The 26,449-nt window shown below is 40.1% G+C and overlaps 1 protein-coding gene across 1 annotated transcript in view; it reads left to right on the plus strand.

The window, feature by feature from the left end:
- LOC114660398 (uncharacterized) overlaps positions 1 to 26,449 on the plus strand; it is a 53,223-nt gene that overhangs the window by 15,310 nt on the left and 11,464 nt on the right. Inside the window, exons 2-7 of the mRNA XM_028813075.2 lie at positions 5,047 to 5,106; positions 7,163 to 7,270; positions 8,613 to 8,837; positions 12,426 to 12,515; positions 13,413 to 13,481; positions 19,573 to 19,839. Of these exons, the coding sequence (XP_028668908.2) occupies positions 5,055 to 5,106; positions 7,163 to 7,270; positions 8,613 to 8,837; positions 12,426 to 12,515; positions 13,413 to 13,481; positions 19,573 to 19,839 (811 nt within the window). The 5' untranslated portion in view covers positions 5,047 to 5,054. The remainder of the gene's footprint in view (positions 1 to 5,046; positions 5,107 to 7,162; positions 7,271 to 8,612; positions 8,838 to 12,425; positions 12,516 to 13,412; positions 13,482 to 19,572; positions 19,840 to 26,449) is intronic.

Consider the following 26,449-nt stretch of genomic DNA (forward strand, 5'->3'; position numbering starts at 1 on the left):
CGAGGGGGCGTGGTAGTGTGGCTGAAGCGGTTTCCGGGTGGATTCGTGCTGCGGGCGTTTCTCACCTAAGTGCACAGGTGAGGGACGTTCTGCAGCGTAGTTGTACCCAGGAACTGTTGATTGCCGCAGCTGCCACGTCCATTATATATAGAGAAGCCCGAGACGGTTAGGAGGGAGAAAAAAGAACAAGAAAGAGAAAGAACGGAGGTTGCAGGAAGCAAAGGAGAAAGCCGGTGCAGAAGAGCGAATGCAGACAGGCTCACGTTGCAGCTGAGCAGGCAGCCGGGTGTTAGGCCAACACCCGGGGAAGTAGTAGAGGTGGTCACTCCATAGAGATTATTTTGAAGGGCGGAAGTGACCGGGAGACGGGTGACTCTCTGCTTAAGGCCGCGGAAGGCAGCGGGAGTCGGGACTTGGGATGTGGTGTCCCCAGCGTGGGAGCCTTGGTCGTTGGGGAATCCCAAGTCGCTGTCTGGAGGAGCTGACCGGAGCCAAGGATCGGTGAGGCAAGCCTGACAGCAGAAGTAGGCAAAAGAAGGTCAGCTGCAGAGAGAGCGTCTCGCCTGCTGCAGGGCCCTAACAGGAGAAGCAGGTGAGACGCTAGTTTAGAAGAAGCACCAGGCTTGTCATTGTTTTTAAAAGACTGCTTCCTGCATTGCGTTTTAACATCGATTTTTTAAAGGATTGTTTTTCTATTGTTGTTTTAACCTCCACATTTCTTTTATGAATTATTTATTTAATGAAGATTTTGGACACTGCACTTTATTTGAACATATTTGTTTTGTTGGATTTTAATAAGAGCACATTTGCACATTTGTACCAACCTCTTGCTATAATGTTATTGCCTCACTGTCTAGCTCATCGGTAACATTACCAACAGTGTTGGGTTCAAGGGCTCCCTAACAGAAGATGGGAGCATGGAGCAGAACCCGCATCGTCACACTCCTACCGCAGACTTCACCACGGTCACACTTCCCTCGTACATATCCTGTACATCTCTTACGTACTTCTCTGCCACTCCCGACTTCCTCATACAATACCACAGCTCCACTCGAGGCACCCTGTCATATGCTTTATCCATGTCCACAAAGATGCAATGCAACTCCTTCTGGCCTTCTCTATATTTCTCCATCAACACCCTCAGAGCAAACATCGCATCTGTGGTGCTCTTTCCTGGAATGAAACCAAACTGCTGCTCACTAATCATCACCTCACTTCTTAACCGAGCTTCCACTACTCTTTTCCAAAACTTCATGCTGTGGCTCATCAATTTTATCCCCCTATAGTTACTGCAGTCCTGCAGATCCCCCTTATTCTTAAATATTGGCACCAGTACACTTCTTCTCCACTCCTCAGGCGTCTTCTCACTTTCCAAGATTCCATTAAACAATCTGGTTAAAAACTTCATCGCCATCTCTCCTAAACACCTCCATGCTTCCACAGGTATGTCATCTGGACCAACGGCCTTTCCATTCTTCATCCTCTTCATAGCTGTCCTTACTTCCTCCTTGCTAATCTTTTGCACTTCCTGATTCACTATCTCCACATCATCCAACCTCTTCTCTCTCTCATTCTCTTCATTCATCAGCCTCTCAAAGTACTCTTTCCATCTACTCAACACACTCTCCTCGCTTGTGAGTATGTTTCCATCTTTATCCTTTATCATCCTAACCTGCTGCACATCTTTCCCAGCTTGTTTCCTCTGTCTAGCCAATCGGTACAGGTCCTTTTCTCCCTCCTTAGTGTCCAACCCCTCATACAACTCATCATACGCCTTTTCTTTACACTTCGCCACCACTCTCTTCACCTTGCGCCTTATCTACTTGTACTCTTGTCTACTTTCTGCATCTATCTGACTATCTCACTTCTTCTTCGCCATCCTCTTCCTCTGTATATTCTTCTGTACTTCCTCATTCCACCACCAGGTTTCCTTTTCCTCCTTCCTCTGTCCAGATGTCACAGCAAGCACCCTTCTTGCTGTCACCCTCACTACATCTGCTGTAGTTTCCCAACTGTCTGGTGACTCTTCACTGCCACCCAGTGCCTGTCTCACCTCCTCCCTAAACTCAACCTTGCAGTCTTCCTTTTTCAATTTCCACCATTTGATCCTTTGCTCTGCCCTCCCTCTCCTCCTCTTCTTCTTGATCTCCAACGTAATCCTACAGACCACCACCCTATGCTGCCTAACTATACTTCCTCCTGCCACCACTTTGCAGTCTTCAATCTCCTTCAGATTGACTCTTCTGCATAGGATGTAATCTACCTGTGTGCATCTTCCTCCACTCTTGTACGTCATCCTATGTTCCTCCCTCTTCTTAAAATACGTTTTCACAACAGCCATGTCCATCCTTTGGGCAAAGTCCACTATCATTTGATCTTCTTCATTCCTCTCCTTTACACCATACCTTCCCATCACCTCGTCATCTCCTTTGTTCCCTTCCCCAAAATGTCCATTGAAATCTGCTCCAATCACCACTTTCTGTCCCTTGGGTACACTGTCCATCACCTCATCCAACTCACTCCAGAAATCTTCTTTCTCATCCATTGAGCACCCAACTTGTGGGGCATATGCACTAACAACATTCATTATCACATGTTCAGTTTCATAATCATCACTCTGTCTGACACTCTTTTCACCTCCAAAACACTTCAGATATACTGCTCCTTTAGAATAACCTGTACTCCATTTCTCCTCCTATCCACACCATGATAGAACAGTTTGAATCCCCCTCCAATCCACCTGGCCTTACTCCCTTTCCATTCCATGCACACACAATATATCAACCTTCCTTCTCTATCATATCTGCTAACTCTCTTCCCTTACCAGTCATACTGCCAACATTCAAAGTTCCTTCCCTCAGTTCCACTCTCTTTACCTTTCTCTTCTCCTCCTGCCTCCGGACACGTCTCTCCCCTCTTCTTCTCCATCTTCAGCCAACAGTAACCCAATTTCCGCCAGCACCTTGTTGGCTAACAGTACTGGTGGTGGCCGTCGTTAACCTGGGCCTCGACTGATCCGGACGTAACCCCCTTTATCTGGGCTTGGAACCGGCACGTAAAAACACACTGGTTTGTGCATCCCTTGTGGCTGGGATAAGACACTGAAATTTAATAATATACAAAAATGAAAAATAAATGCACAATAAATGAAACGTAGAAAGAACAAAAGCAAAAACAGAATAAATAACACAACACACATAATTATGCCAAAAAAGTAACAAAAATGTTGAACAAATAAGAATTAAACTTGAGTCAGAGCAGAATCCTGTTTGAAACATAACAGTTAATACTTGTTATTATTTTGTGCATTTGCTTAAGCCTTTTATTAATGGTTTCTTCCCAGTTAGTTTTACAACAACAACAACATTTATATAGCACATTTTCATACAAATAATGTAGCTCAAAGTGCTTTTCATGATGAAGAAAAGAGAAAAAAAGACAAAGTAAGAATTAAAATAAGACAACACTAATTAACATAGAATAAGAGTAAGGTCCGATGCCCAGGAGGACAGAAAAAACAAAAAAACTCCAGACAGCTGGAGAAAAAAAATAAAATCTGCAGGGGCTCCAGACCATGAAACCACCCAGCCCCCTCTGGGCATTCTACCTAACATAAATGAACAGTCCTCTTTGTATTTAGGTTTTCATGGAAGGACTTGATGATGATGGTCATGTAGACTTCTAGCTTTTAATTCATCAATGTAGGAACATCATGGTGCTTTGATTAGGTGGTGGTGGCGCAGGTCGCCACCACAGAAAACCGGGAAAAGAAATAGAAGAGAGAGTAGGGGTTAGTATGGATTTTAGAGCCACCATGAATAGTTATGATAATTAATTGAATATACAGAGCATCAGCATTAATCTAAATTGAAGTTATGAGAAAGCCATGTTTAGAGATACTTGATCTGATTTTTGCATTTATTTTCATCATAAAAATTCTCATCACTTATTAGAAACTATTTTTATCAATGTTTTGTTTTTTTCTTGGGTGCTGCCTTGTTGTATTGCTGTCATCATGACGTGATAGTGGGTGCTATGGTAGTGGGTGCTATGGTATGCAATTCTGGAAGTTATGTGGTTGAACTCATCAAGATGCCACGACAAGAACCAGCATGTTGGATCTGTCATGATCCGAGTTTAGGGATATGAAAGAAAAACCTTCATGAATGTGTTAGTTGTGCTTTTAAGATTTGCCTGTTATGACTTTTGCTTAAATTTCTGCTATGATTTTCGAGGTTTAGATTTGGGCATTGACGTTCGACAAGACTGATCTTTGGTTTCTGCTTGTTTATTTTTCCTTTCCTGGTCATCCCTTTAAATTTGGTAGTCTTCCCTCCCTTCATAAGCTCAACATTTTTATGTATGTCACCTAGTTATGTTAAAATGTCAGGCTTTATATTATTATATAGAACACCTGGTTAAGTAGACAATAAAAGTTTTTACTTTGAACCCAGCAAGCTAGCGTGTAAATTGAATATTCTGACTTATTTACTCATCATTCTGAGTAGAGGATTTTTATGTTTTTGTTCTGCCTTGTAGTTGGTAAACTACAATGTAATAAAACATAACTCCTAAGTTATCATCTGTAACTCTGTTTTGTGAGACTATCAGAGAATGTGGCTGGACTTAAATAACATGAGAAAGCTAAGGATGTAATGACATAGAGAGGATTTTCCCATTTTTTCCCATTTTATTTTATGCTGGTATAATATTATTTCTTGAACATTTTTTTATGATTTGTTCTTCTTTGAATTTCCACTAAAGTTTTTAAAACAAATGTTATTGCCCTGTGGATTTCCTTTTGCTACACAATTGATCCAATGATGATGGAATGGCAAATACAAGGCTCCTCCCTACCCATCCCATGGCATCAGTGAGTCACCTCATCATGGTATAGAAATGTGTTTTCTAAAAAATCTAGCGTTTAACATTTGGATCTACAAAAAGTCAAGCAGCGGTCATATTGAAATTTCTGGCTTTACCTCTTCACAATGAATGCGCATAACCATCCTAACTACAGATTATTTCTTCATTTTTTTTCTGTAGTCCAAGATATGGCTCTATCTGGAATTTCATTTTCTGTGAGGTTGTGGTGTCTTTTCTCGGGTAAGTAAACCCATGCACACATTTTTGTTAGATTTGTGTGTGCAGTATAATGTGCTTTTGAAGAAACAGTTCTACAGTGGGGCTGCCTCTCGGTTCTGTCGGCCTCGATATGAATCCCGGCCTGTTCACTGTCTGTGTGTACTGTGAACCATTTTCCTATGAGTATATTATATATATGATTGTACAAAACTTATTTTTAATTAGACATAGGCTTAAAACTCACCAAATATAAAGTAGTTGGGAAATATGTACAGACATCTACACCTGGATTGGATCAGTGAGTGACCTTACCCGGTGGTACAACCCCATAGCTATCCTTTCTGAAATTTATCATCTTATTCCTTATGTTTGCCATGATATGGACTTTATTTTATGTTTTCTCTGCTTTCCCATAGAAAAAAATGTAAAGTATACACTTACACTAACGTCTTGTTACGGCACCATTTTGTTTTTATCGTGGGTGGTTCTGTTGTTGCTGTTTGTGATACAGGGCTGACATGCAAGACAACTGGGAGTGTGAGATGCATGACATTTTGAACTCAGCCGTATAAAGGTCAATGTCATACACTTCCTGTTGTCCAAGTCTGCAGATGAATTTAAACTAAACAAAACCCTCTGTTATTATTGTTTCAAAGTCTCTCTGGTAACAAATTCTTTTCTGTTCTTCAACTTTGTTTTGTGTCTCGTGTTTTGACTTTCACTGCATTAAGCATGTCTGGGGGAAACCAGGCACCGCTCACCACTTGCACAGTTCCATTCCAATGGTTGGAGATGGTTGGAGGGTGGAGTGGGTGGAGAAGAATGTCAGGAATGATTTGTGACAGACGGTTACCAGCAAGAGTGAAAGGGAAGGTCTACAGGACAGTAGTGAGACCAGCTATGTTATATGGACTGGAGACGGTGGCACTGGCAGAAAGATAGGAGACAGAGATGGAAGTAGCAGAGTTAAAGATGCTAAGATTTGCATTGGGTGTGACGAGGATGGACAGAATTAGAAATGAGGACATTAGAGGGTCAGCTCAGCTTGGACAGTTTGGAGACAAAGCCAGAGAGGCGAGATTGTATTGGTTTGGACATGTGCAGAGGAGCCATGCTGGGTATATTGGGAAAATGATACTAAGGATAGAGCTGCCAGGCAAGAGGAAAGTGGAAGACCTAAAAGAAGGTTTATGGATGTGGCGAGATAGGACATGCAGTGGTGGGTGTGACGGAGCAAAATGCAGAGGACAGAAAGATATGGAAAAAGATATCCGCTGTGGTAACCCTAACGGGAGCAGCCAAAATATGATGAAGACTACAATAAAAAGTTCATAATTTGTTTATGTTTTATCACACCCGCCATTGCCATTATAGGCTCTTGTTATAACTGTCACCATGGAATGCCTTTCCAGAATTCCCTGAAATACACTCGTTTCAGACATCATCGAAGTAACAGATCAAAGATCATCCTCTGCAGTTCCCAGGTATCCAAGCTTGACAGATTATTCCAAGATCGTGACTGAAAAAACTTTTTCGTCACTTTCTGGCTAACAAATCTTTTGCTCTCGTTTATGTGCTCACAAATCTTTGATTGTTTAGATGAAAGATCTGTTTGACTCCCGTTCCTTGACCACGAATCTCCTAGACATTTCTCATTTTTTCTAATACTGTCACTCGTGAGTCATAACATTGTACTTCACTGCCAAATAGCTGTCTGCAGTAATGAACTTAAAGTCGAAATGGGAATTCTTGATTGGGTAGTGACCAAAAACTACAAGAGTTTAACTCTTAGAACTTGGCTGAAATGATGTCCCTCTGTAATTATACAAAAATCTCACGTGGACAGTCCCTATAATCTGGAGGTAAGCAGAGAAGGTTCCCGTAGTCCTGATCAGTTTAAGTGATATGCAGCAGCATATCTGAATAAGCATGAACAGCAGACCCTGCTAGTTACATGCTCAGTTATAGTGTAGACACCTAAGAACTGGGCCAGGGCACATCATTGAGAGGGTCTTAATATCACTACTAATTCACCTGAAGTTCAACCTCCTGAAGAATTTTGTATTTTTCATTTTAGGTACATGGTTCCTTCAAACTATACTCCTAGCCAAAGCATCAGAGCTGAAGACATTCTGCTTTCCCAATTATGACGCTGAAACCTCATTATTCTGTTTTGAAGATTTTGGTATGTACCTTTAGTTAGTAAACTTTTGAAGTGCACTTCATGGTTTCTGTTTAGTCTTTAAAATTTTCTCTTTTCTTTCTGTTTGTTTGGAGTAATTTGTGGATTTTCTAAATCTGAGGATCTGTTCACTCATTTGTAATGTTTTAGAGAGACGTTGATGTGACACATAATCTCTTTTAGTGTATCACTCTGGATTCCCTTCATCTTGCATAAATTCTTTGCCTTTTTCTATGACAGCAACAACAAAGGATGTTGAACTGATATGAGTGAGCTTTCCATCAAAAAGTGGATGTGACTTTTCCTGTTGCTTCTAGGACGCACTCTGAGTGGGATCAAATAGGTCTGAAAAATAGTTTGCAAATGAAAGAACATCCTGTAAAAGAAGATAAAAACAGATAAATGTTCTTGGGGCGATACCACAACCATGTATATTGTAAATGAAAAACAATAAAGCGCTTTTCAGCAATAACATCTGAAATTAGACTGTCCTTTATCTACCTCTAGAGCTACCCCTGGCGCTGTCACCCTGGTTCTCTCTCTCTCTCTCACCTACACCCACCACTCTACGGTGTAGCTAAGCACCACTACAATCCACTACCAACCACAGTGCAAATCCAACTGACTACACCAACTGTTCTGTTGAGAATTCGCACACCACAAATCCTTGCAAATTTGTACAGGGTTAACTGCCAGCCAACAAACCTGTGGCCTCTGGATTCTAATGATTCTGTGTTGATGTCAGCTGGACTGTCTTTCTCACCTAGTCCCCACTCTGCTGCACAGCTCTGCACCAACATCACAATCCACCCCCACCACACTGCATATCCTGCCGACTATGCCAATTGTTCTGTCGAGGGGTCACACCACAAGCCTTCTAAGTGTGCAAATTTGCACTGCATAAACCAAACTGCCAGCCCGCCACCTCTCCATTGTAATGACTTCCTGGTGATGCCAGTTGGGCTCTAACTCTCTCACCCATTCTCCACTCTACTGCACAGCTCTGCACTACCATCATAGAGATACAAATATGGAAAATAATTTTGCAGTACAGTATTTGAAATGAATCTTGATGTTGCACATTCAACTTATGATTTTGTAAGTTGTTCAAGGGAAAAGTGTCAGTTAAATAAATGGAAGTATCTAAATAAAGAATGTGGGTCTCCATGTGAATTGTGAACAAGTGACCATCGATAGAACAGATTCTCCTTTGTAGCCTAAAATGTTACTAGCCACAGCTGTTCTGCTCCAGTCTTGGAGATTAACCTTGTCCAATACAGCTTGATATTGTTCAAATTTTTAAATTATATAATGATGCTGAATATCTTGTAATTTTATCTTTCAGATGGTATTTACAATGTCTGTGTTCAAACAATATCGGGTGATGACAAACTCTGGCTCTCAATAAAAAGTCTTCTTGGTTGTCCTGCTGAAACAACATCAAGCATTTCCTTTTTCAAAAACTTCACATCAGGCATTGCAAACCTTTCCCAAAATGAAATGTCCTACTGTACTGGAACACCTGTGAACCAAAGTTTTTTACTGCCTGTAATTCAAGAAATTTTAAACGGTGAGTCTGAACGGAATGTAATTTTAATATGCAGAGGTAAGTCTGATCTACCCTGGAATGAAGAGCAGCTGAACATCAGTGTCATTGAAGCCTTGGTTAATTTTAAGGTTTGTTTGTTGTGATTTCTATTTTCATTAAGAGTTTCTCATAGAACTAGGATTGTAAAAAAAAACCTAATTAGAGCAATGTGATTTTATCTGCAAAGTTCATTACAGTGAAGTCATTTTTCACAAAAAAAGCAGCAAAATGCACTTATTTTTTCTGGCCTTGGTACCCAATGTCTTCCCACAGCTTCCCCTGGTGGCACCCACTGTACCCAGCAGGGCTATGATAGCGAACTCCATGTCCCATGATGCCCTGCGGGAATCCGGGGCACCGCTACAGTCCAGGGAAGCAGCCATCTAGCATTTTGGGGGAGGCAGTGTCCCAAAGTAGCTGCCTTCCCCCATCCTTTCAGTTTCTGGGCGTCCCGGCCGGCTTGGATTACTTGCCGTCTCTTACATACTTCATGATGAATAACAATCTGCCTGTACTCAGCAGTGAAGTGGACATCGATTTTTTTTTTTTTTTTAAATCGTCAGCTCTGTTTGGAGAAATGCAGTCCCAAACCAGCAGAGAACCTCCTCTGTGCTTCACTGTTGCCTGCAGACTTTCCTTTTTATACCATTCCCCAGTCTTACGGTGGACAAACTTCCTTCTATTACAACCAAAAATGTAACATTTTGAGTCGTAAATCCAGAGAACCTGCTGCCATTTTTCTGTACCCTCTTTTCCTGTGTAGGTGAGTGGTTTCAGTTTATCTCAACCACAGAGGAATAGCTTTTCATGAAAACCACTTCAGATAATACTTCTCTTTGTATATGGGTGTACTAGGGTCCCATTACTTTTTACTGTAGCGGTGCTGGAGATCTTCTGATTTCAATGGGAAGTAAGCTTGATGTATTTCACACTTGCTGCACTCAGCAGTAGCTGACCACTGGATTTCCAGTTCTCAACCCTGCCTGTTTGTTTGTGCTTCTGCAGAAGAACTGGGACAGCAAATCTGGCAATACCTGTCTGGTTGAGAGCAACCTTGATGATACACAATGAGCACTTGTGTCTTGTCTCTATGCTCACTTTTTTTTTTTCTACCATAACCTCATTGGTTTTGTCTGGTTGACCCTCACCCAGTTCTATTCCCCCTACACAGCTGTTTGTATTTCTGTTCATTACTTTGGTTCAGTCTACACATTACGTTATTGATCATGACCTCCTTAATCAAGCTCTCACTTCATCTATTGTGAGTTACTTCCATTAATCAAATATCTTATGGGGTTGCTTCACTTTTATACAAAAGGAATATTTGGAACTCTAAAATACTTCCATTTCTTTTTGACACACTAACCCAGCAAATTCACTGCAAAAAACACTTTCATGAATTTCACTGATCAACACTAGTCAGATGTCTCTGTGCTTTGAGTTAATTTAAAACTAAATACATTTAATCTGTTTATATAGTAAATAAAATGTTCACACGAAAACATCATACACTTCTTCTTCCTTTTCACCTTTGACCACTTCTTTGTGTGGTCGATGTGCTTGATCAACCTTTTCCATACAGCTCTTTCTTGCGCCTCCTCATCCTCCTCAGTCTGACCCTTTTCCTTCAGATTTTTTTTTGCTTTATTCATCCACTTCTGCTTTGGCCTCCCTTACTTTGTCATCCCCTGGACTTCCATTCACTCTTTTGCCCACATTTTCATTGTCCCTCCTCTTCACATGTCCATACCTCTTCAAACTACTCTCCTGTACTTTCTCTCCCACTTTTGTTGTACCTCTGATTGTCTCATTACGTAGTCTGTCCTTTTTTGTAACTCCACACATCCATCTCCACATTCTCATTTCTGCCACATCCAACTTCTTCTCCTGCATTCCTTTTACTGCTCCCCACATCATTGCTGGTCTTACCACTGTCTTAAAACACCATATCTGTAGCGCTTACACAATACTCCTGATATCTTCTTCCAGTTGTTCCATCTACACTGCACTCTATGGGTTATCTCTGCATCTAAGTCTCTGTCTTGAGCTACCACTGATCCTAGATATTTAAACTTCTCCACTCTTTTCAATAACTCTCCCTGCAGGCTAACATCTGAATCCTTCCTATTTATCTTCAACCCTCCTTCTTCCAAAGCCCTTATCCATTCTTCCTTTCCACTTGTTTTTTTCTGCTGCTATATAACACAATATCATCAGCACAAATCCTACACCAGGAGGATTTGTCTTTTATCCCATGAGTCAAACATCCATAACCAGATCAAAGATGTTAGGACTTCGGAAAGATCCCCAGTGCAGACCTCCACGAATATTGTCTGTTACCCCAACCCAAGTTCTCACTTCCTCATGCATATCCAGGACAAATCGTCACACACTTCTCTGCTATGTCTTTTTCTTTCAAGCACCTCCAGACCTCTTGACATGGCATCTTTTCCAAATCAATAATCACCATATGCAAACCTCTCTGTTTTTCTCAATGTCACTCTATCAGCTGTCTCAATGCAAAAACTGCATTGGTTGTTCCTCTCCCTGGCATAAAACCAAACTGCTTCTCCCCTTTGGTGGTCTCTTCCCTAAGTCTTCTCTCTATAACTCTTTACCAAATTGTATTGTGCATGACATCAGCTTTATCCCTCTATAGTTTCCACAATCCTGAATATCACCCTTCTTCTTTTAAACGGGTACACTCCACTTCTCTGGCATTCCCTCTGGTTTTCTCTCCTGTAATCTTTTTCTTTCTATTCAGATTTAACATAAAAGTTAAACACACCAGCTGCAGTATAGTGTAAGTCTGTTGAACTATTGGGAGTTTTGTACAAATAAGGAATTATGGGTATTGGGGAACTATTAAGAAACAGACTGTAATACACAGATGGTGTACATGTGTGCTCAGCCATGACCTCACTAGAAAAACCTGTTAAAGTTTGTGACCTTAAAACTTGCCTCCATCTCTCTGTTATGTGCCTTCATATTCTGTAGAACACCAGCAATATCAGTAATCAGGCCTCATTGCTGCCCATGATGATATCAATATCATCAGTCAAGCACTATTTGTAATTAATTTAGACCATTTAGCAAAGGTCTGCTTTCATTTTGACATTAAAGTGTCTTTTTATTGTTGTTCAGTCTCAAAACAGCCAAATGGGATTCAGTTTCTCTACCAAAAGTGCATGAATGCTTTTTAAAGGCACCATATTTGAACATTTTACATCTTGTGCTCTTTTTCTTTGCAGCATTTTCCCACAGTCTCATTTATTTTATTTTTATCTGTCTTTCTTATTATTGTGTGATGAATTGTAATATCTTTTTTTTTTTAGGGCATACCTTGCATGTGAACTCCTCCAAGTGTCCCTAAGCATGATGGGATATGAATACTTCTCAAAATGAGGAATACCTTCTTTTCATAGTCCATGTGCCCTCATTTATCTTAATAATTTCTGCTTTAAGTTTTACATCCTGTGCTCTATATCACATCAACATTGAATGAGCATTAAGGAAAAATGGAAATATGAAAAGTGTAAAATCAAATTAATCATTTGCATTTTTTTTCAGGTAGTGGACTTAGAAGCTTGATGCCTTCTGTTACTCTGAAAGCAACCCTTCAGAATATTCTGGAAAAACAAGTCAAAACTAACACACCAGGTAAAATGAACAGATTGGTCCTCTCGATTTACTAAACACATGGATCTCATGCCTGCAAGAAAGGCGTATACAATGGCACATACAGATTTGCTGTAACAGTCAATAGACTATTTTGGAGCCTTCTTTCGCTAAAATCTGACAGTGACTAGGCTAGGATTTGAACGGGGAGCTGCGCTAACCACTGAGCCTCCCTGCCATACATCATGTAAAAGTGCATTCATTAAAATTATTATTAATCCACCTTCATTAATCTGTCATAATATGGTAAGGAGATTTGAAGGTGCTCACCTGTTTAGCCTTAAACCATGAAATATTATGGCTTCATCATGAAGATGCATAACTGTGTTCTGTCAAATCTTTGTTTCTTTTCATGACTTGGGTTCCTCCTTTAGTCCTCTATGCTGATGTTACCTTAGACATCATTCTTCATAGATCTTTCAGTAACAGTAACCACTGTTAAGGTTGCTGGACATGCCTCACCAATCAGCCCTCTTTCATTGTCACAGAGGTTTTGTCTTCTTGCCACACTACTCAGAATTCTAGACTGCTATACAAGTCCCTGAGCATGATGGGATATGAATGCTTTTCAAAATGAGGAGCACCTTCTTTCTGCAGTCAATGTGCCCTCATTTACCTTAGTAAATCCTAAGTTAAGTTTTACATCCCATGTTTTTTTCCTAATAGGATGTTTGCAGGTTTTTCCTTAAGTCTCATTTATTTTATCTTTATTGGTCTTCCTCATTTTTGTGTGAGAATTCTAATATACTTGTCCTTTTTAGATCATCCTTTCATGGTGCTCATCCTTAAAGGTGCCATGTCACAAGTTTGGATGAGAATTAGGTAAAGTGGAAAAATGGAACTGTGAAATTAAATGAATAATTTTGTATTATTTTTCAGTTGGTGAACTTGCAAACATATCTTCTATCATTCCGGATATAACACTGGAGACTATTCTGACAGCACCAGGTAAAATGAACTGGGGAGTTTGCGCAATCTGCTGAATATGTGGATCTCTTGCCTCATACAGTTGTTCTGCATGAAAGGTTCATGAAAAGACACGTACCAGTTATTGGTAAAACGGCTGTCAAAATATGTTTATATTCTGTCGTCCATAGTGTACAAAATGCACCCTAGTTGTAACAGGTAAAGTAGGGGGCAGTCATGGAGGTGTCATCTGCAATATCTTCTACTATCTTAAGCCTCCAAAAAGCCAATCATATGTGCATCTTTCATTTGAACTATGGGAGGAAACTCACACAAACTTGCAGTGTTATGTTACAGCCCTGCCCTCTATTTTATTTGCTGTTTTGTGTTTATAAGAATTACTTATAAATGCCTGTAGTGAGAATTATAGCAAAATGACACCTTTTATTGGCTAACTAAAAAGATTACAATATGCAAGCTTTCGAGGCAACTCAGGCCCCTGTAATCACATCTTGCCTGAAGAAGGGGCCTGAGTTGCCTCGAAAGCTTGCATATTGTAATCTTTTTAGTTAGCCAATAAAAGGTGTCATTTTGTTATAATTCTCACTACATTAATAATAGCTAACACGGTACAACACCCTAGTATTATAAATGCCTGGAAATGAGACCAGTTTTTTTTGTTCCCAGCTCCTCCTTACTCACTGGTATGAGAAAACTCCACATATTATATGCAGTTTGATTCATCTTGATATCAAGTCATGCAAGATGGCAAGCTTGTTGGTGCCATCCGACCATTTTTGGCCCACTAGACTCCAGAAAGACTCATTTCCAGACCATTTTTGGGCCATATGTTCACCAGGAAAGTACAGCCTTATGATTTGTAGTAGATCAATAGGTATCATCAGCAAAAATGATCAGATGGACTGTGTATGCCATTTCAACTGAATATAGTGGTTCACCCCCTAATGGGATGCAAGGGTTCAAAGTTACTCCTTTTCACAACATTTCGAAAAAATTGGGATGGGTAATATCAGAATGTGGGGTGTCATTTTCTGCTATTTTGAGGTTACTCATCACAAATATGATCATATTTTTAATATTCAATTCTTTACCAGTGATCCTAGCTCTCTAAGAGCCAAATTTCAAACATAATGCATGTAGGATATCGTTTTAGAATATTTCAAGGTCAGTGATTATGAACATATAATATTATTTTTGATTTTTAACCTTGTGCTAGGGATCTAGCCCTCTGTGGACCTCTATCTCGGGGAGGGGCACATTTCTATTACAATTGAGAATATTTAGAATTCAAAGCACACATTTTAATACAGTATTTCAACTATTCTTGTTTATTACATATTTGAACCTCATGAAGTAAATCTTTGCATTTCTTATGAACATCCCAAGTTAGGGCTAGTTATGCTAAATTAGACTTTCTTGTATTGTTACTGCTGTTGGTTTTGTTTATTATTCATTCATTTTCTGCTGTCTCTTTAAATATACAGCCATTATGTGCACTTTGTGGGTGGAGCCCCAGGAGGTGTGACCACAATGAGGTCACAGCTGCCGGCTCCTCCTTCTGATTTTATTTGTTAAACAGACAGAAGGGCTCAGCAGTGGTTCATTGTGTTTATTTGGAGTTTACTGTAAGTGCAGGATTTGCTGGCTTCATGAATTATTCCGCTTCTGCTTCATGATATTTGCTTTCCGTTAAAGGACAAGTTTGGTTCTTTTCAAGTTAAAGTTATTTCTTCACAATCAAGGTGTATATTAGTTTACCACATAAAATTATATTCTGAATTGAAGCATTTTTTATTAAATTTAAAAATACCTTGTCTCTTCTTGTAGTTTACAATGGAGGAGAAGGGTACCAGGGTCCAAACATGGACAAAAAAGGCTTCAACATACAGAGTATGCCAGTTTGTCAAGGCAAGACTGTTATCAGATATTAATTCATGTACTGAAATTGTGCAAATGTTTCTTACACAGTGTATCCAATTTGCTTTAGAAAGGAATAAAAAAGTTAAATAAGCCCTTTCTGAAATTCAGTCATTTTAAAAGAAACTGGTTCTGCTTCTTATCTTGTTGACTGTCTCTTCCTCTACGTCACTGGGTGAAAGACAAGAAATGGGAGCCAGCCTATTAGGAAGAGCTGAGACACACATACACACACCCATCATGCTAACGTGGAATAGACATTTCAAATTATCTTTATGGTGTTGTATAAGTGCTAAAGAGAATACTGCGCTCAATCTGAGAGAATGTGCAAACTCCAGACGAACAACGACCACACACATGAATCAAACCCATGATGCTAAATTTGTGATGCATCACCAGTAACAATTGTTCAAGTTTGCTACAACACTGACTATTGGAAAAGCATTCTGTTTTCTAGTAAATTACATTTCCATTGTTATTATTATTCTACAGCTCTACGTTTCTGTCTGCTTCACATACAGCTGCTGAAATGACTCGCCTGAAATATGTGTAGAACTTTAGTTGGCTTCAATAATGGCCGGTCAGGAACACATTTTCTTTTCCTCTTTGGCTGCATGTAGTTGTCCATGGAGAAATGAGTGCAAAAAACTCACAAGTCCATTTTCAGTTTGTCTTCCAATCGAAAGTTTGTATTTAACCGACAGGCCACAAGCCATAATTTGAAGGTATCGTGATTACCACAAGGAAGTTGATAGAAACTGTGACTTTGTTTTTTTTTTTGTTTTTATTCACAGCCTAGATTCTGTGCATTTTCAAATGGTTTTCTCAAAGGACAAAAACTGTTTGGTTTTGTGTTGATCAACTTTCTTATTTTTGTCTAAACGTCACCCATGATGACAGATGTGAGGAGACAAGCACACAGGAAATTCATTCTTACCTCTGTGAATCTGTGATAAAATAATTATTTCTGATTTCCTTTCATTATCATAAGAATTCCTCATAAATGTGGAACTCATGTTTTCTTAAACCCAAATCTTTTGCTGTTTCGAAGTTTTAAGGCTTTGTCATTCACATATGGACCCTGGTACCCTCCAGCCCGATTGTAAGCCACACAAATAGACAAGGTATTTTAAATATTAAAAAATAAACACTTCAGTTTTATGTGGCAAAATAATATATACAATGATTGTGAAGAAATAACTTTGGCTTGAAAAATGTTGAATTTATCCTTTAAGTATTAGTTTTGGATTGCCTTTTAGAAACTGGCTGGGTGCAGGAATGACAGCTTCACAAACTGAGAAAATTTGGGGTGCCTACCAGGTTGTCCCTTTTATCATCCAAGGACACAAAAGGAAAAGAAAAGATGTACTCTTCGGCATGGACCCATTATGTAGGAAAATCTAAACAAGTAAATAAAGCCGGTGGGCTGATTACAGTGGTGTAGCTCGAGTTTGTGCCTCTCGGGGCAGGGCAGTGCTTCAATTTGCCGCCCTCCAACATATCTGAATATGTTAACCTATTTAAATGGAAAATTAAAATGATGTATAGAGAAAAATTAAGGTACATTTTGCATAGATTTATTCATATATAGAGAAACAGCAATAATTTTTCACATATAATTATTTATAAGCATCAACTACACAAGAATATAATACAGAAGCACTGATAAGCCGTGTTCTAATTATTAGTTCAATATAATTACACTACAAAAACCAGAACCAGTGTAGTGTACAAGTGATAGGTGGGGATGTTTTCTGCGCAGAGCAAGAACGCATTCGGATTGATAATGAAACAAAATTTTAAATTGTAAATTAATTGTTTATCTTCCTAGAAATTATCGGTGAAATGTTTATGTTTATTTTTGTTATTGCTTCATAGGTTTCAACTGCTGTGTTTGATGCTGTCACAGAAGGACAGCCTGAAAATTATTTTTTAAGCATTTGTGCATAAAAATCAGAGAATTTTACTTTTTTATCCATGAGTGATATTTTTCCGAACCCTGCTGCTTACACACGAGTTGTACTGAGCCTTTTGGCCAAAAATGTGCTGCCCGGGGCGGACCGCCCCCTCACCCCCACCCCTAGCTACACTACTGGCTGATTAGCCTGCATTCACAATGGTAGCAGAAATCCAACTGGCAGGTTGCTTGCGCCAGAAATGACTCCTCCTTCTGGGAGATTCGGGTTTTTATGGAGTTTGAACTGGTAGGGTTAATAATAATAATAATAATTCATTACATTTATATAAGTTGGGGTCAGTTGCTCTCACTGGGCAGTTTCTCAGCACTGTAGGGAAAGAATGTGATATAAGTGTTAGTGATAGCACCCCCTCTCGTCCCAGTGGAGCCTGTGAGGAGGTCCTCTGATGCACATACATGACACAACATGTTTATTTATGTTTGCCTAGTTCCAGTACAGATCTTCTTTATTAACATTTCTCATTACCAGTTTTTGATTACACGCTTTACAGAGTGGTTTCTCAGCCTTATACGCCATTTTTATGAAAGCCGTCTCTCCATTTATTAGCCCATCTTTATTGTAACAGGACTTATATATTAACAGGACACGTATATAGTAACCATAAGGGGGTGTCACTGAGCCCCAAACCTCAGACACATCATCACCCAACACGATTCCAGGTTCAGATAAATGTATTTATTTGTCAACAGCATGTTTCTAACAATTATCAGACAAAAGAGCATTATCAAAATGCAATAAGTAATCGATTTCCTCACTTTTTCCTTCCTCCAAATGAGTGTCCTCTCGAATCTGACTGTCTGAGTTAAGGCCGCGGAGTTCTTTTGAATTAGACCTGGAAACTTTTTCTGGTATCACACAAATCATCCAGTGCACTTCCAGGTCATGTGGAAACCAGGGCTATCCTCCCCAGATATTGCCCTCTGGTAGCACCTGAGGACCCCGACAGGCTATGTCCTAGAATTCCAATTCCCAGCATGCCCTGTGGGTGTCCTGATTGGGACCAGCCCTGAGAAACACTGCCACCTGCAGTGTGGGGGAGCAATCTGCTCCCAGCACCCATGTCAATTTAATCCAACCATTATAGCCTCCTGGTCATAATAGTTTGGAAGCATGCGCTGATTACACTGCTCAAAAAATTAAGGACACTTAAATTGCACATCACAAAATAAAATGAACAAAACAATGTGACAACGATCAATGGAAACCAAAATCACCAACCTATTGAGTCCTGTACTGAACATCACACTGAAAATCAAAGTCAAAAATTGAAATCACAGGCTAATCCAACTTGTGGGAATTTTATCACGGCAACTCCTAATATGACTTAGTAGTGTGTATGGCCCTCATGTGCCTGTATGCACTCCCGACAATGTCTGGGCATTCTTCTTCATGAGACAGTGTCTTGGGGAATCAACTCCCAAACCTGCGTCAGTGAGCTCCTGGACAGTTGGTGGTGCTATCAGATGCACTGATACATAACATCCCAGAGGTTCTCAATTGGATTCAGGTATGGGGAACATGCGGGCCAGTCAATGGCATCAATGCCTTCATTATCCAGTAACTGCCCATACACTCTGGCCACATGAGGCCAGATATTGTCCTGCACCAAGAGGAACCCAGGGCCCACTGCACCAGTGTAAGGTCTGACAATGGCTCAGAGGATTTCATCAGCAGTCAGGGCATCGTTGCCTAGTAAGTGGAGGTCTGTGCAACTCTCCAAGGATAGGCCTCCTTAGACCATCAATGACCCACTGCCAAATTGGTCATGCTGGATGATGGGGGGTGTCTTGCTGTTACCTCTCCAAGTCACTTGATGTCACTTTCATTTGCACCAAAGCAGGTGAAGTTGATTCATAATCACTTGTGCTTCCTAACTGGAGAGATTGATATCCCTGAAGCACAACTAACTTGATGTTAGACTGGAGTGATTAAGTGTTCCCTTCATTTTTTGAGCAGTGTATATGTGTATTATATAATACATAAAATATCATTCTGTACACACAGTTCAATATATTTGAAGGTCTTAATTGCTGTACTGGGGCTTCTTGTGGCATACTGTGATTGTGGCCGCTTTACCCCATTTATCTTGCAAAGCTTTTGTACCTGGAGGACCCTCCTCCAATTAGTAATGCCAAACGGTTCATGCCCAGCTCTGCTTTTTAAAATGTTTATTCTATGGTAAAGTACTGAATAGATTTTTGTTTTTTTCCCTGCAGGAAATTATTTCAACAACTGTGTTCAAGCTTTACTGAGTGTTAAGAACATCTCAGTCTCATTGAATACAGAATTTACGCTTTCTTGCTGTAATGAAACTATGCAAAATGTTTCCTGGTTCAAGAACTTTACTCAGATCTCCTCGGGCAACAATACGCTGGATCTTGGGACAGCAAAAATGGACCAAAATGGAACGTACTTCTGCATTGGCATGTCTGCGTCTGGACTTTTAGTATTGACCATGACACAAGTGACAATTACTTTTACTGGTGAGTCTGGGGAAAAAATGCAAATGGTGAAATATACAAAATGCTTTGGATTGAATGCACTTGAGATGGAGGTCCAGTCGCATGAATTCATTCTGCTGTCACTTAATATACAGTAACACATGATAGGAGCATTTTCAATAATACATATTAAAACTATTGTTCTTTGTAATAAAAAAGTTAAAAGCAAATAGACGTTCAGAAAACTTCAAATGCTTGATTTCTCTGGGCAGAATGAGGTAAAAGATGTCTCGATGCATGCTCAATAATCCAGGTAAGGAAATCCTAGAAATTTGATTCTGTTCATCTGGACAAAGTTTTTAAGTGGGAGAAATATTTCGAGACTTATCCAAGTCTCTTCCTCAGTCTCAATTGACTGCAGGTTTCCCCAACCAGCAGAGAGAAGGATGCCAGACAGAAACTAAAGATGTGGACAAATGGGTGAAGAACTTGTCTGACAAACAACTCACCCAAGCAGAGAAAACGTCCTTTCTAAAGGGTTAAATTTTGCGGTCACACCGAAACAAATCCCGCTAGTGGAACTGATTACAGCCACAGAATCTGCTATCAGAAACAACAACATTGCTGATTTGGAAGCAGAACAACTGCGGATAAAAGTTTCGGCATGTCTCAGCAATGCAAAACCCCCTGAATCCAATATCAGCATTGAGGAGAGGAAGGCCCTCACGGCACTCAGCAAGGACAACAACATCATCATCCTTCCAGCGGACAAGGGGAGATGCACAGTTGTGCTAAACCAGACAGACTACCATGAGAAAATTTTATATCTGCTCAGTGACAAAAATACTTATGAGCCCTTAAAGCGAGATCCAGGTAGTGGTTACAAGAAAAAGGTGATAGATTGTCTTAAGCAGTTAGTTCAGGACAATGCTATTGACCGGACCACATACCACAGATTATACCCAGGGGAATCTACACCAAGTCTGTATGGTCTACCAAAAATACACAAACAGGGTGCTCCTTTAAGACCCATTGTCTGCATGATCAATTCAGTCACGTATAACATCTCCAAGTTCCTGGCCGCTGTTCTTAACCCAGTGGTAGGCAGCTCAAAACACCACATTCAGAACACATTGGATTTCGTAGAGAAAGTGAGAGAGGTCATTATGGAGGCAGAAGAAACCTTGGTCTCATTTGATGTTACATCTCTATTCACTTGGGTCCCAGTGACTGAAGCAGTGAAGGTAGTACGTAAGAGATTACAGAATGACCCCACTCTCAGTAAAAGAACTTCTCTCAACGCAGACCAAGTGTGCCTGCTTTTGGAACTGTGTCTTCAATCAACATATTTCATATACAAAAGCCAGTACTACAGGCAGAAGCACGGGTGTGCCATGGGTTCCCCTGTTTTACCTATAGTAGCCAATCTATATATGGAAGAAGTGGAAAAGAGGGCTCTATCATCCTATCCTGGAACACAACCGAGCCATTGATTCAGATATGTGGATGGCACCTGGGTGAAAATCAGATCTCAGGAGGTACCACAGTTCACAGACCACATCAACGGGGTGGACAAACACATCAAGTTCACCAGAGAGGATATGAAAAATAACAAGCTAGCCTTCTTAGACTGTGAAATTTCCATCGTCAACGGGGGACATTTGAAAGTGGATGTGTACCGTAAACCCACACATACGGACCAGTATCTAAGGTTTGACTCTCACCATCCACTAGAGCACAAACTAGGTGTCATTAGGACTCTACAACACAGAGCTAACACCATTCCCACAGACTCAGAGGCCAGGGAAGCAGAAGAACACCACGTCAAAAAGGCCCTGAGTAAATGTGGATATCCCAGCTGGTCCTTTGTCAAAGCAGGGAGGACACCTAAAGAACGCTCCAAGCGATTCATGAGAGAGGCAGGACATCCACTGCCTGAGCGAAAACCCTTAGTGATCCCATATGTGTCAGGAGTATCGGAACAGCTGAGGCGCATTTTCTCGAAACACCAGGTCTCAGTGGCTTTCAAACCCCAAAACACGCTACGCCAAAGATTGGTCCATCCCAAGGATCGGGTCCCACGGCACAAACAGAGTAACATAGTTTACGCAGTTAAGTGCCAGGAGGAGTGCCGTGAATTGTACATCGGGGAAACCAAGCAGCCACTGGCTAAGCGCATGTCACAACACAGAAGAGCTTCCTCATCAGGCCAGGACTCCGCAGTCTATTTACATCTACAGGATAGTGGTCACTCCTTTAAAGATGAAGAGGTGCACATCCTGGACAGGGAGGAGCGCTGGTTTGAGAGAGGAATCAAGGAGGCCATTTACGTGAAAAAGGAACGACCATCTCTGAACAGAGGAGGGGGCCTAAGGGTATATCTGTCGCCATCTTACAATGCTGTGATTGCAGCCATTCCTCAACCCTCTATGAATGGTTCACACGTCTACTAATTGGTGGACAATTTGCATATCACTGATCAACTGGCCCTTTGTCAATGGTGCTAGTCTCTGTGATTAAGCAAAGGCACTGTTTATAAGGTTGGGGAAACCTGCAGTCAATTGAGACTGAGGAAGAGACTTGGATAAGTCTCAAAATATTTCTCCCACTTAAAAACTTTGTCCAGATGAACAGAATCAAATTTCTAGAAGGTAAAAGATGTTGGTCAGGAAAAGTGCTAGTAGAGATGGGAATATCAGTAAATAACTTTGAAAACTTTAATATCTGCTCAGTAAATATTTTTCAGATTACTTTTTTCACATCCTATTTAACTCCATTTGTTTTTTTTATGAGCGTCACTATTTGTTGTGCTATGGTAACTAGTTTGGACAGTACCAGACATTATTTTAACAACCACACAAACAAAATCACTGCACATGGTGTCACAAACTCAACAAAAGCCACAGAAAGGTTATTTCCTGGCTGCAAAATAGAATGAATTATTGTATTGAAGTGAACAGATCGGAGTCCAGAACAGAACTGATTTCAGATGACGGTTTTAAAGGCAAGCAGAGAAAGTGACGTCATCAATGGGGCCGGAACCGGAAGTGTTGTCATCAGGGCCTGGACCGGAAGTGACATCATCGATGGGGCCAGGGCCAGAACTGATGTTATCGGGGCCAGGTGGAATTTCCCATAACTGGTCTGCAAAGAAGTGAGATAGAGAGTCAGTGCACTCTGCCACCCACTGGTCTGGCATGAAATTAAACTCATTCAGGCCCTTTAGCTGCCTCCCATGCGCACATATGTGGCAATGGCAAAACGCAAAATCAGTAATATACATCTCAAAGCAATCACAAAAAAAATTTGAAACAACTTGTGTTTAGTTTTCAACCTATAACTTAAAACAAGCAAAAAAAATACATACTATCTACATGTTTCGAAATATGTTGAATGTTTATCAAGTTGTGACCAGGACTGAAATTTGATCAAACTCAGAGATACAGCAAAAGTAGATTATGTGTGGATTATGTGTATTTTTAGAGTAGTCAGGAAACAGGATACATCAAAACTAGAAAATTGCACAATAAAATCAATTATCAGGAATCAAAGATTAGAGTCAAAAGTTGTTCCAAAACTACAACCCCTGAGAACAAATTTGCTTCCTGAACATTTTTTGTGATTATGCTAGACAGATTCAAGCTTAACAGTAATATACTTTCAGATTGACTCTATCACATGTAAACTTGGAGAAACACTAAATTAACGTTTATCGAATTTAATGTGTTTAATCACTTAATAATGCTGTTACATTACATTAGTTCAGCTGAGCTAAAAGTATTTGGCAGCTGATTTTATTTGTACTCGACATCTGATGCTTCACCTTGATGTCCTCACAGGTGGCGCAGTGGTAGTGCTGCTGCTTTGCAGTAAGGAGACTGTGGAAGATTGTGGGTTCGCATCCTGGTTCCTCCCTGTGTGGATAGCGCTTTGAGTACTGAGAAAAGCGCTATATAAATGTAATTTATTATTATTATTCACATTTCAGTGTCTAACAATAGTCGTCCAGCATTGGTGGATTCCACTTGCCCTGATCCCACTTTTCCATCATAGCAATGTCCTTGTGAAACCTTTCACTGTGTTTGTCATGGTCGGCTCCAAGATTAGCAAAGACTAAGTCCACGTATGAATACAAAAAATGAACCTTTTGTGACATATTGCCCTTCATGGATATGTATGCTTGAAGCATGTTATGAACCAACTGGACACAGTTTGGTGCTCTGTAGATGCCAAAAAAAATGATCAAAAACATCCTTGAATGCCTTCCATACAATTTTCTTGTGCCCCGCCAGCAGATCTTCAATCCACCTGTCACTTAATGGCGTCTCTGATTTGTGGACCAACAAAAATGCCTTCCTTAATCTTGGTATCAGTTATTTATAGAAATATCTGTCTCAAATTTTGAAATCCGTCACCTTCCTTGTTTGTCACTTTCACAAAACTGTTCATCAGGCCAAGTTTTATATGAAGAGGAAGCAAAAATCTTGTTGGGTCAACAAGTGGTTTAAGGGCTGCACTTTTCTCCCCAGTCAGTTGTTTTTAATATCATGAACTTCTTTAATATGGCTTTCCCATTTGGTATATCCAAGTTACAGTCCCAGTATCATCCTAGATCACTATAGATGTTACAGCCTTCATAACATGAACATGCCGATGTTAACAATCATGTAGGTAGCAACTGCTGTTGTTACTATACAATGGGAGGTGTGAAAATCAAAAGTACGTCTTATGAGAAGGATTTAGGAGTCATAGTGGACTCGACACTATCAACTGCCAGACGGTGTTCAGAAGCCATTAAGAAGGCTAACAGAATGTCAGGTTATATAGCACCTTGATGTGTGGAGTACAAGTCACAGGAGGTTCTGCTCAAGCTTTATAACACATTGGTGAAGCCTCATCTGGAGTACTGGGTGCAGTTTTGGTCTCTGGGCTACGAAAAGGACACAGCATTGCTAGAAAATGTCCAGAGAAGAGCGACTAGGCTGAGTCCAGGGCTACAGGGGATGAGTTTTGAGGAAAGAATAAAAGAGCTGAGCCTTTACAGTTTAAGCAAAAGAAGATTAAGAGGAGACCTGACTGGAGTGTTTAAAATTATGAAGGGAATTAGTGCAGTGGATCCAGGCTGAGACTTTAAATTGAGTTCAACTCTGCCCAGCCACCACTGGACATTCTACCTAAGATACATGTTCCTAAATCAAACCTGTTAGTTTTCATGCATCACTTGATAGGATTCTGATGAAGTTGTGGACAACTGATACATCTGCCATCATTCCAACATCTAAGGAAGCTGCATGGTGCCTTGATCAGGTGGCGGTGGCACAGATTGCCACCACAGAAGAACCAGAAAGAAACCACAGAGAATAGTGGGGATTAATGCAAATAGCAGATCCCTGAAGATGATAATTCTATGCCCATATAGTCTATTAAGAATACAACTGAAAAGTAGCTACAAAAAAGCCAAATGAAAACGATGTGTTTTTAGCAGTTTTTAAAATGTTCCACAGTATTAGCCTGACGAAATAAGAATAAAATACATAACCCTCAACCATTTTATAAAAAATAAAAGACAAGTATGCAATCCAAAGTGAATTCAATTCGTAATGACAGTTTTACATAGCACTTCTTTCATTGTTTATGTAGGTTTTTCCTGTAATTGTTTTGTTTTAATGGGCACTGCCATTTTGTTTAACTAATGTCTCTAATCTATAAAATGGCCGTGAAGTTAAAATTATATCTGAATGTTTTTGAAAAACAGATGAAACACTTACTAAATAATCTTTGTTTTTGAGCACATTTATGTTTAAAAATACCTGGTTATGACTTTAGGGATCCTTTTGACTACAAATGACACCAACCTCTTTCATTAATCCCATTTGCTCTCCCTAACATTTCTTTAATCTCTGTTACTCAATTTAGTAAAAGTGGTCTGTCAAGCTTTTAAGGTAAAAAATCCTGATATCCACAACACATACAACAACAACAACAACATTTATTTATATAGCACATTTTCATACAAAAAGTAGCTCAAAGTGCTTTACATAATGAAGAGAAGAAAAATAAAAGACAAAATAAGAAATTAAAATAAGACAACATTAATTAACATAGAAAGGAGTAAGGTCCGATGGCCAGGGTGGACAGAAAAAACAAAAAAAAACTCCAGAAGGCTGGAGAAAAAAATAAAATCTGTAGGGGTTCCAGGCCACGAGACCGCCAGTCCCCTTTGGGCATTCTACCTAACATAAATGAAATAGTCCTCTTTGTAGTTCGGGCTTTTCACGGAGTCACTTGATGCTGATGGTCATACAGACTTCTGGCTTTTAATCCATCCATCAGTGTTGGAACATCATGGTGCTTTGGGTAGATGGTGGTGGCGCACGCCACCACCAACAGGACACCAGAAAAGGAAACAGAAGAGAGAGTAGGGGTTAGTACAGATTTTGAATGAATAGTTATTATAATGAATTAGATATACAGAGTATCAGGATTAAATTACAGTGAAGTTATGAGAAGGCCATGTTAAAATAATGTGTTTTCAGTAGTTTTTTAAAGTGCTCCACTGTATTAGCCTGGCGAATTCCTACTGGCAGGCTATTCCAGATTTTAGGTGCATAACAGCAGAAGGCCGCCTCACCACTTCTTTTAAGTTTTGCTC

The sequence above is a fragment of the Erpetoichthys calabaricus genome, chromosome 11 (genome assembly GCF_900747795.2).
Source record: "Erpetoichthys calabaricus chromosome 11, fErpCal1.3, whole genome shotgun sequence".
Taxonomy (NCBI): Eukaryota; Metazoa; Chordata; class Cladistia; order Polypteriformes; family Polypteridae; genus Erpetoichthys; species Erpetoichthys calabaricus.